This window comes from Schistocerca cancellata, chromosome 1 (genome assembly GCF_023864275.1).
Source record: "Schistocerca cancellata isolate TAMUIC-IGC-003103 chromosome 1, iqSchCanc2.1, whole genome shotgun sequence".
Taxonomy (NCBI): Eukaryota; Metazoa; Arthropoda; class Insecta; order Orthoptera; family Acrididae; genus Schistocerca; species Schistocerca cancellata.
In genome coordinates, this window is record NC_064626.1 from 562,146,411 (window position 1) to 562,167,087 (window position 20,677).

Sequence of the window (20,677 nt, forward strand, 5' to 3'; positions counted from 1 at the left end):
TTCTGGGGCGTTCAGCTAAGAGTCTCGCTTGTGTTTGTGATGATCAGTTCGACACCAGCGTGTCCTCAGTTAGTGATCAGTGGAAGCTGCGATTCGTGAGATCTTCATCTCTGCGCCTCCTGGAATCATGGTATGGAGAACATTAACTAACAGAATAGCACTGATTTCGTAATTGTTAAATGGAGGCTGAATGCCCGCCAGTATATGAATATATGACGAGGGTAAAAAGATAGCATGTTCCAGCAGGATAATGCAACGCCCCTTACTGCACTTCATACCACAAATGCTTTGAAGTACGTACGGATCCTTGACTGGCCTTCTCGGTCCACTGATTTGTCAGACACAGAGCATGTCTGGGATGCATTGGGAAGACGTTTGCTTTCTTACCAAGCTCCAGTTAGCTATATTTACGAATCGAGACAGAATGTATTTAGGCGCATGGCAAGAATTTCGTGAAGTTCACATTCGGAAATAGTTTGCTTCCACGCTCATGGGCGTCACACCTCATACCGACGATGGCGGACATCAGTTCCAAATGGAATGGAAGTTTGATCATTTAATATCTCTTTTACGTGATTTACATCTCCACAAAGTTCGATAAACATCGGTCTGCAACTTTATGGTCTGACAGTTTTCAGTTCCCTATGTGTAACAGCTTGCACAGAGGCGTCCTCCCCACGCTCCGCCCTTACATGCAACGGGAAAACCTCTAATATATCCCATAACAAAATGTACTCTCTGCCACACACTTCACAGTGATTCGTCGTGTATAGATGTATCGAACTGTCATGACCTCTTGCCTCGTACTTAGCGTAATAATAGTATGTATTGAGAGTTAGCTTTCCGTCGTTCCACTGCCAGACTAATATCGCACAAGGAGGTTAGGAGCTAAGTGGTGCGACCAACCCGTGGCGAGCCCCTTGCCTTGAGTCAGCTGTGCCCACTGGAGGGTAGCCATATACATACCCAGCCACGCCACGCCTAGCGCAGCCGAGCAGGTGTACGCCTGTTTGCTCGTATAACGAAGTGGCCGACAGTGTGTCATCACCTCTTGCAAGTAGTGACATCACCTCAAACACGCTCTGCTCCACAAGCGTTCCTCAGTAATTTTGAAGCTCTATTTCTAAATTAGAAAATTTCAGTCATTCAAGTGTTTCGAAATGTTATCGAAAGTTTTTTTGAAAATTAATAGAGGCGTGATACACTTTAGCAAATTCAAACGATGTGTTGGGACGGGACAGGAACCCAGCTCCCTGCCCGCACACGTAGATCTAATCTACCAGCACTATACGCGAACTGTAAGACTCTCGGCGAAATGTTTGGTAGGATTAGGTAAATCGATACAAATCTGTGTTGATCGATATTGACAGCTTTCCTATCGCTACCAACTTCGGAGTACAACACTGTACGTAATGGTCAAAAATGATAACACATGGCTCTGAGCACTTTGGGACTCAACTTCTGAGGTCATTAGTCCCCTAGAACTTAGAACTACTTAAACCTAACTAACCTAAGGACATCACACACATCCATGCCCGAGGCAGGATTCGAACCTACGACCGTAGCGGTCTCGCGGTTCCAGACTGCAGCGCCTACAACCGCACGGCCACTTCGGCCGGCTATGATAACACATGATTCGATTTCAAACTCAATTACGCACAACCTTTTCCCGACCTTTACTTTTATAAGTTACTTAATGTTTCGTGAACGTAAATTCGATACCGCCCTGCTGCACCCGAACTCCACAGGGATTCTTGTGCTTACAGTCCGTCGCACAACTATCATGGTTGTCAGAAATTATGAGGTGGATAATAGCTTTATAAAGCCTGCGGCATGTAGCCTACGAAACAACAGAAGTTAAGCGTTGTGATCCCAGTTCGGCTTGCAGTCTCCCCCCGTCTAGAACTTTCATAACTGGGGACACGGCTGTACAGACAAAGATTTATAGAACGACGACAGCCTTCAGCGTATACTCCAAATGAATACACAGTCAATCTGCTGTCATAGAAGCATATGAATGAAATTCCCGTTCTTCATAATACAGACTTCCACTGTTCGGCAAAGCTGTGTGTTTTCTTCTCGACTGACAAATTACCGATCCTTAAAAAACGAGCTAGCTCAACAGCTGCATCCCACAGTTAACTGTGCTATTCTGGCCGAGTAAAGTTTCTGTTCGACTTTCCATTCACGTAACATCAATTTGCATCAACGCAAAGACAAAAGATTATCATGTAAACTAGCGTGACGACTAGTTCATTACGTAGAAGAGGGACACACTAAGGTCTGGACAAAGATGGGTGAGCAATTAAGCTGCATTCTTTTCAACTGAACGACTATAGCTCAACATTCACGCAAGTAAAACATTTTATACCCCATGAAAGCAACCACAAACGTTATCAATATGGCGATCAGGTGTAGGAATTGCGCTCTGGTGGATATGATTTACAGTCACCTTTCTCTGGCACGTTATCCAGTGTTAAGTGTGCTACTGTGTCGGGAAGTATTCTACCTGCCGACATGACACGTCATAGAAAGGCGGGAACGAAGCACTCGCCGGCCACTGTGGCCGAGCGGCTCTAGGCGCTTCAGTCCGGAACCGCGCTGCAGCTACGGTCGCAGGTTCGAATCCTGCCTCAGGCGTGGATGTGTGTGATGTCCTTAGGTTAGTTAGGTTTAAGTAGTTCTAAGTCTACGGGACTGATCACCTCAGATATTAAGTCACATAGTTCTCAGAGCCATTTGAACCATTCGAAACACTCATCAATTCCAATGTGCGCCATAACAAGAATTTATACCTCTTCTCGTGGCATCAGATTCGTAGGCCACGCTACCTCACAGCTAAGCTGTCACCTTCCAATCTAATCTAGACATCGGACTGCGCCACAGAAGGAATGTCACAACTAAGGCTTCATATTCACATTTCTTGACTTCGAAACATCAAGCAGTCATATTCGGACCGAGCTTACACCTCTGCCTGCACTACAGATCCGTCCGTCACCACAACCTGAACTACGAAACTAATACTGAATCCATTTAAATATTGTCACGTTTCTGTGCTAGTCTGTTTGTGCATGTGACATCACAGGACATAATTACGACACTGGTCAAATCTTTATCCTTCGAATGCCTTGACTGCCGCCTACTTACGGAGAAATAGCTACCGCGACAAAATATATCAGACCTCACATGGAACGAGTTAGGTGCACTTTTTTCCGATGTGCAACGGGAGAGTGAAACGCTCGGCAGCCGCGCTATTTGAGGCGCCATGTCACGCATTGCGCGGCCTCTCCCGCCGGAGGTTCGAGTTCAAAATGGTTCAAATGGCTCTGAGCACTATGGGACTTAACATCTGTGGCCATTAGTCCCCTAGAACTTAGAACTACTTAAACCTAACTAATCTAAGGACATCACACACATCCATGCCCGAGGCAGGATTGGAACCTGTGACCGGAGCGGTCACGCGGTTCCAGACTGAAGCGCCTAGACCGCACGGCCACACCGGCCGGCGGAGGTTCGAGTCCTCCCTCCGGCGTGTGTGCACGCACGCGCGCGCGTGGCTGTGTGTGTGTGTGTGTGTGTGTGTGTGTGTGTGTGTGTGTGTGTGTGTCGTTCTTAGCATAAGTTAGTTTAAGTAGTGTGTAAGTCTAGGGACCGATGACCTCAGCAGTTTGGTCCCTTAGGAATCCACAAACATTTGAACACTTTGATACCGTCGGCAAATGGTCTCAAAGTGGTTCTATTAACCCTATGTCAAGCACTTAAGGGCGAATTGCAGAGTAATTGTGTAGAAACAGAAAGACGACAACCGTTATCAGTTGGCTCAAGACACCTCTGTGTTGTTTCGATGACAGCGGTAATGGTTTCTACAGCGCAGTGGTAGTGGTTGGTTCATAAGAGACATGGTCAAACCCGATGCCAGCACATAGCGTATCAGCAGTAACGGTCCCGCCGAGCTTAATATCACAATCCGATAGACGGGTCACCATCAACACTGTCACATGTTCTTCCCCTTCAAGACATTGTGCTGAAGTTTGGAATCTGATCGACGACTTTAGTGAAAAGTCAGGCGATCATGATTCTTGATCCACAGTCGTTACTCCCATTGCCAGCTAGATACTGGAGATAAAAAAAATTCTTCTCCCACAAGAGCTCGAACTGAGTACCCCAGAGTCGAATTCCAACGAACAACACTGACTCAAGCCGTCTTGTCATGGGATGTGAAAAGGAGCGTGGGCGAGGAGCTCGTGAATAACGTGAAAAAAGAGGATGTGGCATGTCACATTTTTGTCTAACGGAGAGGAACGTCGGCACTGGTACGCGACATGTTTTTACGTTACAAGTAGAAGACAGGAGCCACCATGTTGTATGGCGTTAAACATGGTATTTGGTGGATTTTCTTTATCACATAGTACATGGTATGAGTATTAGCGGTTTCAAACCATCAGAAAATTGAGGATCTATAGAAAATGCGTCGTTTTAGCTACTATTTGTTATAATAAAATGACCGGAGATAGCATGTCGGTAGCTACAGGCTCCCTGTAGTTGATGTTTGTAATGATATAACTAGGGTGCTACGAATGTATGCCATTTCAGTGGTTCAAAAATGGTTCAAATGGCTCTGAGCACTATGGGACTCAACTGCTGTGGTCATCAGTCCCCTAGAACTTAGAACTACTTAAACCTAACTAACCTAAGGACATCACACACATCCATGCCCGAGGCAGGATTCGAACCTGCGACCGTAGCGGTCGTGCGGTTCTAGACTGTAGCGCCTTTAACCGCTCGGCCACTCCGGCCGGCCCATTTCAGTGCTACGACTCAGTGATGCTCTATCAAAAGCTCGTCTTTTTTCTCTAGATCCCATATTAAACATCAAATAATAACATCTGTAGATACAGTATTTAGACAGTGTATACCACAGTTGCAGAAGCGGCTGCAATGTCGAAGTGGCACAGTTAAAAGCGCCGTGAGCTGAGAGTTGTGCAAAGAAAGGTAACAGGTCCACCAACATCCAAATATTTTTCCACTTATGTTTCCTTAAGGATTATGGGTCTTTGTTATTTGTTTAATAGATGTATTGTCTTAAAAGTCGAATGTTTCCTCAGTGGCCAGAAATCTTGACGTTACTGCCAGTCTGTTTCTGAAAGAAAACACAAGCTACACACAGGACCTTTTCGGTATTATGAAACTCCCCGTAAAATTTGTGTCTTGCTGGTGAATATAGTTTTAAATGACGGTGAGCAGCTACGTAAAAATCTCTTCTTCTATATGAGTGAAAATACGAATCGAATCTCGATCTTGAAATGTGTGATGAAGAGCTTCATTTTAGAGTGTTGGTAGTCAATACAACATCGAGAAAAATGGATATTACGCATCCACAAATTGACAATAAATACTATACCTTAACCATATAAAACCGACAATGGTTTGAAAATTTAGTTGAGTTTACGAATAACTTCTACTAGTAGCCCAGATCGTTTAACAGCATTATGTAGTGTAGTGTACGCAGAGATTGTGTAGTGTTCCGCTATTCTTCGAAAACCGATAACAGAGTTAACGCAGCTGTTATACGCGCGTTCTGTATGGTTTGAGAGCCAAATAAAGCCGAAAATGGCCGCTTGAGAGCGCTGAGAGCGCAAATCACGTGAACCAGCTCGTCGCGTATGCTGACGACGCTCCTGCTCTCGTAAGGTCAGACTGCCGTCCTCTCCCACGTCAGCGGTTCTACACATGCACCGATTTAACGGCCGCCCGAATTTCATGGCGGCCTACACGCTGCCCGACCAACTGCACTGAGCGATTACAGCACCACCTTGTTCCTACCACCGACTGCGAATTATCTTACTTTCACTGAGATTATGTTTTAGGCGATGCCGCTTAATAGTACACAGATGCAAAAAATTGGGATTTGCCTTGGTGTTTTTAAAACTAAATATGCCAAGAAAAAGCCGAGAGAAAGCTGTGGAGAAAGAAACGACTGGTGCAAAGAAAGAAAATCACTTACGCTCTGTTACTTAAGAGGCTGGGAGCAGCTGATTTTTGGATTTATTTAAGAACGGATGAAATACGCTTTTCGGAACTGCTGAACGTCATACAACCATATTAATTGAGAAAGAACTATAGCTATGAGAGGCTGTAGGCTGCGGGGAGAGGATGTTTTGCTACATTACGCCTTTTTGCCGCTGGCAGAAATTGCAAGCACTTCAAACTCGTCGGCCACGGTGGCCAATCGGTTCTAGGCGCTTCAGTCCGGAACCGCGCGACCGCTACGGTCGCAGGTTCGAATCCTGCCTCGGGCATGGATGTGTGTGATGTCCTTAGGTTAGTTAGGTTTAAGTAGTTCTAAGTTCTAGGGAACTAATGACCTCAGATGTTAAGTCCCATAGTGCTCAGAGCCATTTGAACCATTTTTTGAACTTCAAACACATTGGACTTTATTCCCACAATTATTGTCAAAATTTATTCCCGAAACCTGCATCGCGATTTATAGTTGCCCGAGGAACGTGGTAAAAAAAAAAAGTACGTGAAAAATTTATGAATTTATTTACATGATACAAAATGTTTCAAATGGCTCTGAGCACTATGGGACTTAACTTCTGAGGTCATCAGCCCCCTAGAACTTAGAACTACTTAAACCTAACTAACCTAAGGACATCACACACATCCATGCCCGAGGCAGGATTCTAAACTGTGACCGTAGCGGTCGCGCGGTTCCAGACTGTAGTGCCTAGAACCGCTCGGCCACTCCGGCCGGCTATGCATGATACATAAAAGATTTTCCCTATAAGTTTAAGAAACTTTTATCACATTACAAAAAGGAAGACAAAAAATTGTGGTGTTGTACATCGTGTAACAAATGCAGCAACACATACATCAGGTTTGTAACTGTTAGAACTATAAAAATGTCCTACAGTTCCCTCATAACAGAAGGCGTGGCGATAGACTTCTAACGACGAGGCACGTATTTTATGAATAAAACTCAATGGAATGTCTGTATTCTGTATCGGAAATGAAATCTAATACCTAATCTGTCTGTCTGTCGTTTTTTCGGAAATAAAACCTAAAAGCCAAAATACAGAGTCGACGGGCACTTATCCGTAATAATATATATCTCTTTTACTGCCTGTGTACCACATGAAACCATTAAGCATTCGTTAAGTTCTTCATTTCTTGCACCTCTATTGCTATACTCCTCGCACTGTGTGTGTCCCACAAACATCTTTCACAGAAAGTCTGCCATTAAAGTTCTGTCCGCCTGACACTCCGTCATCTTAGCCATATTTGAAGAGCGTTTAATCTCTTGCCCAATGAGAAATGACGTAATTGTCGACGGGCGGCCGGCACGCTACAATGACACGTTCTGTTGGGCATATGGGGCGGCGGGGGGTGGGGAGGGGCAATCTGTTATCATGTGATCATACCCAGCCGGCCGTCTGGCATGATATATGGAGGGATAGCGGCAGGGAGCGGGGCTGATAAAACAAACGAGTCTCTAAATGGGTTCAGCAGCATTTTCAAGTTTTTCATCGACTACGCTGTTCTCGACAGGAAAATAACGGAGCCGGAGTAAATACGGAAGGCTTGGATAGCGAAACTTACTGGCATATTAAAACTGTGAATCGGGATCTGGAAATTTGCTTGCCTCCGGATAATGATCATCCCGACTGAGGTATCCGTGCACGACAAACAGCCCTACTTTTACCGGTACCTCTCTCCTACTCTCGAAACTCCACAGAAGCCCACACAGCTTTCAAGGCTAACACGTATGGAAGGAAGGAAGGAAGGAAGTATACCACGTTCCTAGTTAGAGTTAAGTTCGGCACACAGTTTTCATTTGCCAGGAAGTTTCAAAAAAACGCACACTTTGTTACAGAGCGGACGATTCGTTCCGGTCTTACAGATGGCGATCTTAGTGTACTGAAGGGCAATTCTCATTCAAATGAATAAGTGCAATATAATATCCACGAGCACGTGAAATAACCAGAAAGTGGAGGGCAATTCTCATTCAAATGAATAAGTGCAATGGACTATAGTATCCACGAGCACGCGAAAGAACCATAAAGTGTCCGGTTACAACGTAAGTGAGAACTATCTGCAGCAAATCACGTCGTTTAAATATCCAGGATTGTTATCACAAAGCAACGTGAAGAGACGCCTGTTCGTGAACTTAGTTGCAGTGGAAGGAAAAGGGAATCGTGAATTTCGATGGGAGTGTTCTGAACAAATCGAAGTATCTGTTAAGGGTAGTTTATAGAAGAATCTGGTACGACATATACTAGAGCATTTAGGGACCTTATCAAGACGGTCTACCACAAAACGTCTAAGTATTTACCGAATTAGGTGGAGCAACGATTAAGACACTGGACTCTCATTCTGCAGCGCGGCAGTTCAAATCCTCGTTCGACCATCCTCAAAAATGTTCAAATGTGTGTGAAATCTTATGGGACTTAACTACGAAAGTCATCAGTCCCTAAGCTTACACACTACTTAATCTAAATTATCCTAAGAACAAACACACACACACCCATGCCAGAGGGAGGACTCGAACCTCCGCCGGGACCATCCGCACAGTCGATGACTGTAGCGCCTAAGACCGCTCGGCTAAGCGACCATCCTGATTTCCCAAGAATGCTTGAGGCGGGTAGCGCGATGGTTCATCTCACAAAAATTTCGCTAATTTCCTTTTTTGCCTCGTGTTCCGTGTGCAATGACACCGTCGTCAAAGACACGTTAAAACCTAATCTTCATTCCTCCACCTAGGAAGCTAGTCGGTATAGCACATACTGCTGTCTCTGAGGGCGTTTAAGGAGACCAAACATATAAGGTCATCACATCACTATTCACCTCCCCCCCCCCCCCAGAACGGAATTAGAGCGACCCACCTGTCTGTGACGCTATGTGATGTGCAAATGTGAGAACGTTTTTTAAATGTTTGTGTAGCATGTACCTTAGGCGGAGCGTGGGTACTAGCCCAGTGTGTAAGAAACCGTCTCACCAGGCTGCGTCGTGAATCCCAGAAGCGCATTCAATACGGGTCAGGCTCCTCTTCCCGTGTTCTCAAAAAGCCGGCTATCCGGGCAAGTATACCACATACTATAGTGACTTTTGACCTTTGTGCCATTAATAATAATTACCATAGTGCACCTTGCGGCAAAGTAATAGGGCATAAGATCCAGTTCCTCGTTAAGGCAGGGCTAGAGTATGATAGAGCCGCATCCCATTTGAAATTCAGAAAACTGATACGGGTGGTAACTGAGCAACAAGTCTACTACCTCTGTCGTGAGATGATACTTGTAAAGGGCTCTCAGAGATGCGTACAGCACACAGTTTTTTTTCTCTCGCTCCACCACACGGAACGGATATTTGCAATAAAGTTCCCTCCACCAGGTGTTTATTTGTCTTATCCACTACAGCTCTCTCTCCGGCATATTTATTTACTGCTGAAAGCTGTTACTTTTAACTGGCACGTTATCAAAGTTACTGGGAATCGAACCAGAAACCTCGGTGCCTTCTGCCCAGGCTCCGTCCCCGCAGTGCGGCACAGATGACGTCATTCTGTCAGTAGGACTCACCTGTAGACAGCAGCGAGAGCGACGGCTGCCAGCGCCGCGAGGACGCAGAACGCGGTCACAAAGTCCACCATGGTGCTGTGGTTCAGAGCTGTCTGCAGCTGCAGTCCGTACTGTGCTGCGCCGGCGGGGCTCAACTGAATGGGCCGCTCGGTGCAGCCACAGGTCTGGAGCGGCGCGGTGGGCGCGGCTGGAGGCGGCCGGGTGGGGGCAGCGGGCCGCACCCCTCCCCTCCCCCCCTTCCAACCCTAGACGCAGCTCGCCTTGCAGTGCGCGCGGCGCATTCCTGTCTGCTGGAAATAGACGCCGACGCCCCCGTCGCCTCCGAGTCTATTCTGGAGGAACACCGAGTCCCCTGGAGTCCTTGCTCGCTCGCCGCAGTGTTCCGCAGCAAATGAGTACTGCTACACTCTGCCGCTGATATCTCTGCCGTAATAATAACTTTGCGGACAGTCATAAACTGGAGTCCCTAGCTGCGTTTTTTTTATTTTATTTATTTATTTATTTTTTTTGTTGCCTGTATGTGACGCCTAATCTCATGAACTATTGTAGGGATTTTGATACGATCTTCATTAATACAAGGTAGGCCTGATGTCCCGATACCCTCCAGTATCTAAAATTAATCGATTTGATTTTAGGGCTATTTTGTCGAGAACTGACATTTTAAAATAGTGGCTGTGTTCAAAATACAGGTTGATTCTTGCAGAGAAAAGAAAAAGCAATCACTTTTAATAATGCTATTTATTCACATAAATGCCGCAGTTACTGGTTTCGAAGAAGGAAGGAAAGAAGATTCGGTTTAACGACCCGTGGACATCGAGATCATTAGAGACGGAGCACAAGCTTCGATAGTGTAAAGGTTGGAGAAGGAAGTCGGCCGTACCGTTTGAAAAGAACCAATCAGACATTTGCCGATAGCGATTTAGGGAAATCACGGAAAACCTAAATCTGAGTAGCCGGACGTGGGTTTGAATTGTCGTCTCCTGAATGCCAGTCCAGTGTGCTAACCACTGCGTCACCTCTCTCGGTATCGGTTTCGAACGGACAGGTTCATCATCACGTTAAGATACATTTTTGTTGTAGCTTACATTCTTCTCCCCCATGTAGTGAAAATTCCTCGGAGTGATGGTGCCCTACAACCAAAACGCGAGGTGAGAAACTGTCTGTTTAACTACATCTGTCTCTCATAACGATTTCAGACCAAGTAGACATATCACGAAAGTGAAAACGTTTTAGTTACTTACGTCGAAAATTCTTCACCATAACGTTGGAGTGCTGACTCCTTGTGTTCATGCAGTACCGAAAACTATACGCAGCATTTTTTATATATATGTACACACATAATGTAAGGCACCACTCACACTCACCAAAAGGTTTTGTCATATGGAAGAATGTTCACAAAGATGGCGATATAACAACTTTGAAAATCCCAAAGAATTTCTTACTCAGAGATGTTCCGATGTATGCAAGAACGTCACAGTAGAAACGTACAAACCAAAAATGTTTCATTGCTTAAAGTTTATATTATATGAGAACTGCTTACAGTTAAGATAACAAATAAAGAAGCCAGTTTGTTATAAAATGTTACTAGAGTGACAATACACGAATATTATGGTACACACCGGAAGCATTATTTACTTTGCATCCAGTATATGCCATAATATTTACATGACAGTAACATTTTATAACAAACTGGCTTCATTATTTGTTTATCTTAACTGTAAGCAGTTCTCGTGTAACATAAATTTTAAGTAATGAAACATTATGGTTGTGATATGTCCATCTTTGTATACTTCCTTCCATGTGGCAAAACCTTTTTGGTGTGTGTGAGTGGTGCTTTACACTATGTATGTACTTCATATGTGTCAAAAAATTCTTGCATATAGTCTTCGCTAACTGCGTGAATACAAGCAGTCAAGATTTTAAACATGGCTGAAACAGCAACTGTTGAATTTTTCACGGTAAATGATGACAGCCAAAACAGTTAATAAATCTTTATCCTGCAACTGTTTTGGCTATCATTTACCGTGAACAAGCAGTCAACATTGCAACAAAATGGCGCGAAATTTTCGACGTAACTAAAACATTTTCACTTTCATAATTTGTTTACATCGTTCAAAACAGTTATGAGGCACAATTACAGTTAAATAGACAGCTCCTCAAGTCTCTTTTTGGTTGCAGGGCACCACTACCCCAAGTAATTTTCACTACAGAAAGGATTAAAAAGTGGAAACCAGTGCAAACTACAACAGAAATGTATCTTTATATGCACAAGCCGTCTGATGATGAACCTGCCGGCTAGCAACTGATGACTACGCTGTGTATGTGAATAAATAGCATTGTAAAATGTGGCTGTTGCTGTATCTTCTCTGCAACGATCAGCCTTTGATTAGATTTGTTTTAGTACAAGTACATACTTACGTATATGTCGGTATGTTCCTCGTCATGCCGCAGACATTTCCATACGACTCTATGTCCTTCTTGACGTATTTATGAGCACGTCCTTTGTTCTTGTGCGAAATGCATCTTCAGCCGCACAGTCCAGTTCTCCTTTTGCGTCTGCAGCTCGTGGTCGTGCGGTAGCGTTCTCGCTTCCCGCGCCCGGGTTCCCGGGTTCGATTCCCGGTGGGGTCAGAGATTTTCTCTGCCTCGCGATGACTGGGTGTTGTATGATGTCCTTAGGTTAGTTAGGTTTAAGTAGTTCTAAGTTCTAGGGGACTGATGACCATAGCTGTTAAGTTCCATAGTGCTCAGAGCCATTTTTTTCTTCTTTTGCAGCGTAAACGATGTGCAGATACAAGCTCCTTAATGGCTCCCCGTAATGAGTTGTCAGATGTAATGAGATCAGGACATCTTGGTGGCCATTTCAAGAGAGCTGGTGTTTCTGATGAACCACGACCTATCCACCGTCCCGGAAAGTGTTCATATAGGACAGGGGCGGGCAAACGTTGCACGCGGCTCGTGAGCGCACAGCGCTGCACGTGTGCTGCTCGCGTGCAATCGTCGAATGGGGCAGTGGCGACAGCCGGCAGGTTGCGGCAGTGTAGTACGAGTACAAGGCTATGCCGCGGACGTTGATGCGAAGCGACCACTACGTAGTGAACGTTGTATTTCAAGAACCGGAAAATGCAGAGTGAATCGAGGAAACGGAGACGTGGAGATTTGCTGTCTTTTAAAAAGTAATGGGAGAATCATTTTTTCTTTGTGCAAAGACGTGAAAATTCGAAATGTTTAATATGTGGCAGTATTCTCGCTGGTCAGCGGAAGTATAGTATTGAAGGCCATTATAATAAATTTCACAAGGACGAGTACAATTTATTGTCGGATTCTGAGCGGATGGGGAAATTGACTGAGCTTAAGAAGAGCGACCTGACGATATTAGATGCATCTGTCCTAGTTGCCGTTGTCACGAGAGATCTGCGACTTTCTCTCGTCATGTCTCTCATCTAACTGATTTAACATTTTATGGAGCACTGTTTTCAATTTTTCAGGGCGACAACAATAATAGCCCAGCGGTACGTGCAAGCTATAAAATTGCGCTTAATATAGTGAGAGCTGGAAAACCATTTGCTGAATTAATAAGCCTCGGTTAAGAGTAAACATAAGTGATGAAAATTTACGTAACTGTTTGCGTTTGTCTGTATGCAGAAATTTTGTTCCAGATATTAAACGTATTGTAAACTCCACCTGTGATAATTAAATAAAACGTATCGTAGTTAATAGATACTCTTTCACACCATGATTTCTTTCAAGCACTCCTGCTAACCTTATTCCTTCATTCAATAAAGCAAGCTAGAAAAACAAAACGCATTACAGAGGAAGGAGTGGACAGAAGGTATGGTGGGAAGGGGAGGTAAGCTGGTGGCCAGCTTGCCCCTGTGTGCACGCAGAACACCTGTTAACTGCACGCGTGCAAGTGCACCGCACACGTGCAGGATTCCTGCCCGCCCCTGATATAGGAACTCGCGGATTGCAAGAACGCAGCGAGAAGGCACTCCGTCTTGCTGCAACCATATGCGTTCTGTGAGGACGCTATCTTCAAGCCGGGGTGCTAACCATGCTCAAAGGAGGAAAGGCCGCTGGACCTGATGGGATACCTGTTCGATTTTACACAGAGTACGCGAAGGAACTTGCCCCCCTTCTTGCAGCGGTGTACCGTAGGTCTCTAGAAGAGCGTTGCGTTCCAAAGGATTGGAAAGGGCACAGGTCATCCCCGTTTTCATAAAGGGACGTCGAACAGATGTGCAGAACTATAGACCTATATCTCTAACTTCGATAAGTTGTAGAATTTTGGAACACGTATTATGTTCGAGTATAATGACTTTTCTGGAGACTAGAAATCTACTCTGTAGGAATCAGCATGAGTTTCGAAAAAGACGGTCGTGTGAAACCCAGCTCGCGCTATTCGTCCACGAGACTCAGAGGGCCATAGACACGGGTTCCAGGTAGATGCTGTTTTTTTTTTTTTTTACTTTCGCAAGGCGTTCGATACAGTACCCCACAGTCGTTTAATGAACAAAGTAAGAGCATATGGTCTATCAGACCAATTGTGTGATTGGATTGAAGAGTTACTAGATAACAGAACGCAGCATGTCATTCTCAATGGAGATAAGTCTTCCGAAGTAAGAGTGATTTCAGATGTGCCGCAGGGGAGTGACGTAGGACCGTTGCTATTCACAATATACATAAATGTCCTTGTGGATAACACTGGAAGTTCACTGAGGCTTTTTGCGGATGATGCTGTGGTATATCGAGAGGTTGTAGCAATGGAAAATTCTACTAAAATGCAGGAGGATCTGCAGCGAATTGACGCATGGTGCAGGGAACGGCAATTGAATCTCAATGTAGACAAGTGTAATGTGCTGCGAATACATAGAAAGAAAATTCCTTTATCATTAGCTACAATATAGCAAGTCAGCAACTGGAAGCAGTTAATTCCATAAATTATCTGGGAGTACGCATTAGGAGTGATTTAAAATGGAATGATCATATAAAGTTGATCGTCGGTAAAGCAGATGCCAGACTGAGATTTATTGGAAGAATCCTAAGGCAATGCAATCCGAAAACAAAGGAAGTAGGTTATAGTACACTTGTTCGCCCACTGCTCGAATACTGCTCACCGGTGTGCGATCCGTACCAGATAGGGTTGATAGAAGAGATAGAGAAGATCCAACGGAGAGCAGCGCGCTTCGTTACAGGATCATTTAGTAATCGCGAAAGCGTTACGGAGATGATAGATAAACTCCAGTGGAAGACTCTGCAAGAGAGACGCTCAGTCGCTCGGTACGGACTTTTGTTGAAGTTTCGAGAACATACCTTCACCGAGGAGTCAAGCAGTATATTGCTCCCTCCTACGTATATCTCGCGAAGAGACCATGAGGATAAAATCATTGAGATTAGAGCCCACACAGAGGCATACCGACAATCCTTCTTTCCACGAACAATACGAGACTGGATTAGAAGGGAGAACCGATAGAGGCACTCAAGGTACCCTCCGCCGCACACCGTCAGGTGGCTTGCGGGGTATGGATGTAGATGTAAAATGTGTACATAAATAATGAGCGCCATTCACCCTCGCTTCAAAAATGTACGGTCCAGGCAGACGATGTAATGTCATCACCGCGCATACCATTACGTGAGGGTGGTTCGGGTTCTTTTTTAACTCTGTAATGAGGATACTCTTTGGAGCAAATGACAATATTTTTAGCCTGTGAGGTGCCATAAATGGCCCATTCATCCGAGACAATCGGTTCACTGCATTTCGCGAATGAGTGAACAAAGCATAGCACGCTAAAACGCGCTCATTCCGGTCTGTATCCGATAACTCGTTCACGAACGTCAGTCGGAAAGGTCTGAAGTAAAGGCCCTTTTTCATGTGATCTCGGTACACCGAGCATGTTTACATGTAGATTTCATAGGAGATTGTTAAATAGAAGAACACACTTCTTTTTTCTTGTGTCTTCTTCCTACCACTCCGCGGCCTGTCTTTAACACTCCCAAGAGCAAAAGCACGTCTTTCCTATTCCAGAAGTGTTGCCTTTCGCGGTGGAGCCTAATTAAATCTTTCCTGGAATGCTCTCACAATATGTCACATTGTCTGCCCCGTATGTTGTCGTTCGTGTACCTACATACGTATCACTAAGCGCTCTTCGGTAGTGTAACCATGACCGCTCACACCTGTCATGGTTACAAATTAAAACTCGACTGCGACTGCGAAAACATGAAAACATGAATCCCAGCAACTGATAAGACGTAACATAGCTACCAACTATTGCAATAACATTTGCTACTAAACAGGGGTTAATGGGTACGGGGCCTTTCGCCCGACTCGTAACCGCTAATTCACGAGGAAGGTTTGTGTGTGTAGTCCGGCCGTCGATATTAAGGGACCCACACCAGCTCAATATTTATGGCGCAATACTGAGTATTGCTGAATAATATTAACCGTCTCAGAGCAGAATTGGCGATTTGTGCAGAATGTCGAAGGAGACTGCAGAGCTTTAAAAGTAACGACGCTCGCTCATTGTAGTGTGCAATGCTCTGTACCGTGTAACGGCGATGTTGTGCAATGCGCGGCAGTTGCTGCCGAGACTTTGCGATTTGTTGACATCTACATCTACATGGATACTCTGGGAATCACCCTTAAATGCCTACCACAAGCTTCATCGAACCACCTACGCAGTAATTCACTCTTAGTCCAATATCGTGCAGCGCGAAAAAAACGAACATCTAAGTCCTTCCGTACGAGCTCTGATTTCCCTTATTTTACGATGACGATTGTTTCTCCCTATGTAGGTCGGCGTCAACAAAATATTTACGCATTCGAGGAGAAAATTAATGATTGAAATTTCGTGAGAAGATTCTGCTGCAACGAAAAAGGCCTTTGTTTTAATTACGTCCACCCCAAATCCTGTGTCCTTTCAGTGACACTCTCTCCCCTATTTCGCAATAATACAAAACCTGCTGCCCTTCTTTGAACTTTCCCGATCTACTCCGTCAATCCTATATGGTAAGCCTCTTTAAGAGATCTGTTACATTTCCTAAGTTTCCTGCCAATGAAATGCAATCTTTGGTTAGCCTTCCCCACAACATTTTCTATGTGCTCCTTTCAATTTAAGTTTTTCGTAATTGTAATTCCTAGGTATTTAGTTGAATTTACGGCCTTTAGATTTGACATTTATCGTGTAACCGAAATGTAAAGGATTCCTTTTAGCACTCATGTTGAAAAGCGTACGTTTCATGTGTATTCATTACCAGCGATGGCGAGGCATGACAGAATCTCTGACCAGAGTATGTATGATTGTTTTCCTGTTTTGTTTGTATGCATTATGAGATAGTTAAGATATAGCAAACACCAGTTGACTTTGACATTTTTGCCCTATGATATCTCAACATCGTGACTATTTTTACATTTTTTTGCTGCTGCATTGTGATATTCTGTGTACATTTTTGCATCTGAACACTGTCTATATTTTTTTTTGACATATTACGTTTTCTGTCATGCTAAGCTGTATGCTTAACACGTTCGCTGCGGCTGACGCTCATAAGCGTTTCCGCGATCAACACGCCAGAGCGGCTGACGCTCATAAGCGTTGCCGCGATCAACACGCCAGAGCGGCTGACGCTCATAAGCGGTGCGCTCGCTAGCTGAGTTCTCACTAGGGGAGGTCGCCAACTGGGACACGCCGATTTCGTCCGAATTGTTTCTAGAAAGAGGTGGGACTCCACATAACGTGCCCGAAATATTTCGCCTGAGTTGGCCATAGGAAAGGAGAACATGCTCTCGAAAGTTGTTCCGATAGCACTATAGGAGGCTATACCCTATTTAGCGCTCTGTTCGTCGTTATTGGCGTAGAGTCATGGTCAAGCGCATTGCTCACGAAACAGGCGCCTTGGGATCAATCCCAGGTCCGTCCTGATTTTGTTTTCTCATTTCTATTTTACTCCGTATCTTCAGAGTGTTCGGTTATTTACGGTAGATGTATATTTCTATCGTCAAGTCAAAAATCTAATTAAAAGATTACAAAGTGCCCCTGAATAACTCCAACAACAGCGAGAGGTATCATCAAGAGAAGATGCAATTAAAATACATTCGACCGTGCTGCATCAATTCAGTGCTCTTGTGGACACCCCTATGATCTAGTACGCTTGGTTTGCATCCAAACTATTAGAGGAAACACCTTAGTTTTAAAACTTGAATTAAGTGTGCTTTCCAATGAAGCATGTTGCAGAGAAATGTAACTGCTCAAACAATGCCTTCATAAAATGTGCCTAGAGCGAAACATATATGTTTCACATGTTTCTATGATATGTCACCATAAAAATGGCAAAACGTCTACTGTCGTAATGAATAAAAAGTAGCGCACGTAATCACAAGAATCGTTAAAATCTTTATTTTCATTAAACCTTTCGCCTAGTTATATAAATATACTACTTGAATGTATTTAAATTCTACGGTAAATAGTTGAACAATCTGACGAAACCAAGGAAAATAAGAATGACAACAATTGCAAAAATTAGGAAGCACCTGGGATTGATTCCAGGTCGACTGTTTCGTGAGCAATGCGCTTGACCATTACGCTACGCCGTCAACATGTTCGCTGCGGCTGACGCATATAAGCGGCGCGTTCACTAGCAGAGTTCTCAGTTTAGTTTGTTCGGCTGTGCACTCGTGTTAGTTCAAGTAACCAACGACATATCACGTAACGTGTTCCTGTCTGCAGTTGTGTGTTTTCGTTTTTTGTCGTCTGTGTTGTGCATTGTTTGCAATGGCGGCGACTGAACAGACACCGGGGCCTTCGAACGCGAAAAAGTGTAGGAAGAGTGACCAATATACTGCCCATGAGTTACTACGTGTGTTAGAAGATAGTGATGTAGAGTTCAGAGAGGACGAACCAGATGAGGGTGACTGGCATTTGGAGACTGCAGAAACAGACCACAGTGATGACAGTGTGGAAGCAGAACTGTCCCGTATGTTTCGTGACAGTTCGGAATCGGACGATACGGGCGACGATGATGAGGAAATCGCCGACGATAAAGAACCAGCGCTCGCAGAGGTAAGCAAACCAGGTGTTACGTGGCTTGAAGAACCACATAGGATGCAGTATCACCCGTTTACGAAAGCAGAATGTTTGCTGATGAAGCCTGCTGGCAATACGCCAATGGATTTCTTTAGGCTACTGGTTACAGATGACATACTGCAGCTCATAGTTGACGAAACAAATGATAACGCACGGAATATATTTGCGAGCGCAAATACACAAGAGGGCTCTAGAATTAGTAATTGGAAACCCGTAAGTATAGAAGAAATACGTGTCTTCCTGGGGATTTCATTACATATGGGTAATGTCAAATGTGCCCGACTACAAGACTACTGGAAGAGGGATCCGCTGTTCGAAAATAAAGGAATAACGATGAGTATGAGCAGAGACAGATATTTGCTGATCTTACGCGCATTGCATTTTGCAAAAAATCCAGAGTCAGGAGAACCGAAACCAAATGATCGACTGTATAAGATACGCCCTATATTGAATTATTTCAACAACAAAATGTGTAATGTGTATTATCCAGGTAGGGATCTCTCTTTAGATGAATCAATGATTCTTTGGAGGGGACGATTGTCATTTAGACAATACATAAAAAACAAACGAAATAAGTATGGCATCAAATTGTACATGCTAAATAACCCAGACGGCTTCATCAATAAATGCGCTGTGTACACGGGGATGCGTGGTGATATGGGGGGAAAAGGGCATGCTGAAAAGATAGTATTGCATTTGTTAGAAGAGAAGGTGAATGTTGGCCATCACATTTACATGGACAATTTTTACAACAGCTTTGCCTTAGCTAAAACCCTGTTGAATGCAAAAACACATTGCACCGGGACACTAAGGGTAAATAGGAAAAATACCCCTAAAGACGTGGTATGCGCCAAGCTGGGGAAAGGGGACACCATAGCACGATATTCGGACGGGGTAATGATCGGCAAATGGAAGGATAGACGAGAGGTCTCCTATATTTCCACAGAATACCCCAATACAATGGAACGCGTGCAGAATGCACGCCAGCAAATAGTCGCGAAACCACTGCCAATTATCAGATATAATAGTTGTATGTCTGGGACCGATAGGCAGGACCAGATGTTGTCTTATTATTTATGTGAACGAAAGACAATCCGCTGGCCAAAGAAACTATTCTTCCATGTAGTTGACATGCTAATGTTCAATGCACATTACCTATATAATAAATACTCAGGGCATAATATGACTTTGTATGATTATAGAATACAAATAATAAAGGGACTACTTCCACCAATGGACGTTACAAAAGGTGTGCGTAACAAATGTAAAGACACACATGTTGTGCAAAAGCGGGACGCAACGGAAGGGACGAAGCAAGTTATGCGGAAGCGATGTAAAACGTGCGCGGCACGGGGCAAGCGTACGGATACACCATACGTGTGTATAACGTGTCCAAACCAACCTGGATTCTGTTTGAACTGCTGCACAATTACACATCCATAATGTAATGGGACGTCGTATCTACAGAGGAAGATCTGTTTGTGTTTGATTTGTAAAGTGTTTGTTTTATTTGATAGCCATGTAAATATAGTTACATTGGTTGCTCAGAATATGATGTTTCTGTACAGTACCGTATGTGGACGTATTTGTGGTTTGCTATACAAACATCACCTCTACACCTTGAAAACGTATTTGTTACTAGCTGCAGTGCCCGGCGTTGCCCGGGTGTGTATTCATTCCTGTCTTATTTTAGTCCATCTGCTTCTTCTCTCTCTGTCCATCGCCTCCTGTTCTATCGCTATCTATTTTCCATTCATCTCAGTTCCGTTTTCACACAGGTCAATCTTCATGACATAATATTTCCTGTACTATGTGTCCCACAAGAATATAATTTTCCATGTTCCCCGGGAAGAATATTAGGAAACTGCAAAATGCGTTGCGAATGGAGTTGGTATTACAGACGTAATACATTACAACCACATGCATAGTGGGACGGATTTTCGTGCGTTTCATAGTTTTGACGTCATATCTCCTGTACTACGTGTCATACTATGATATAATTTCAAAGCTACATTTAGTGGTATATAT

At 44.1% G+C, this 20,677-nt stretch overlaps 1 protein-coding gene across 1 annotated transcript in view; it reads right to left on the reverse strand.

Annotated features, from left to right (window-relative positions):
- LOC126181183 (cytochrome P450 3A8-like) overlaps window positions 1-9,754 on the reverse strand; it is a 292,903-nt gene extending 283,149 nt beyond the window's left edge. Inside the window, exon 1 of the mRNA XM_049924751.1 lies at window positions 9,573-9,754. Coding sequence (XP_049780708.1) covers window positions 9,573-9,643 — 71 coding nt within the window. The 5' untranslated portion in view covers window positions 9,644-9,754. The remainder of the gene's footprint in view (window positions 1-9,572) is intronic.
- Window positions 9,755-20,677: the final 10,923 nt, after the last annotated feature.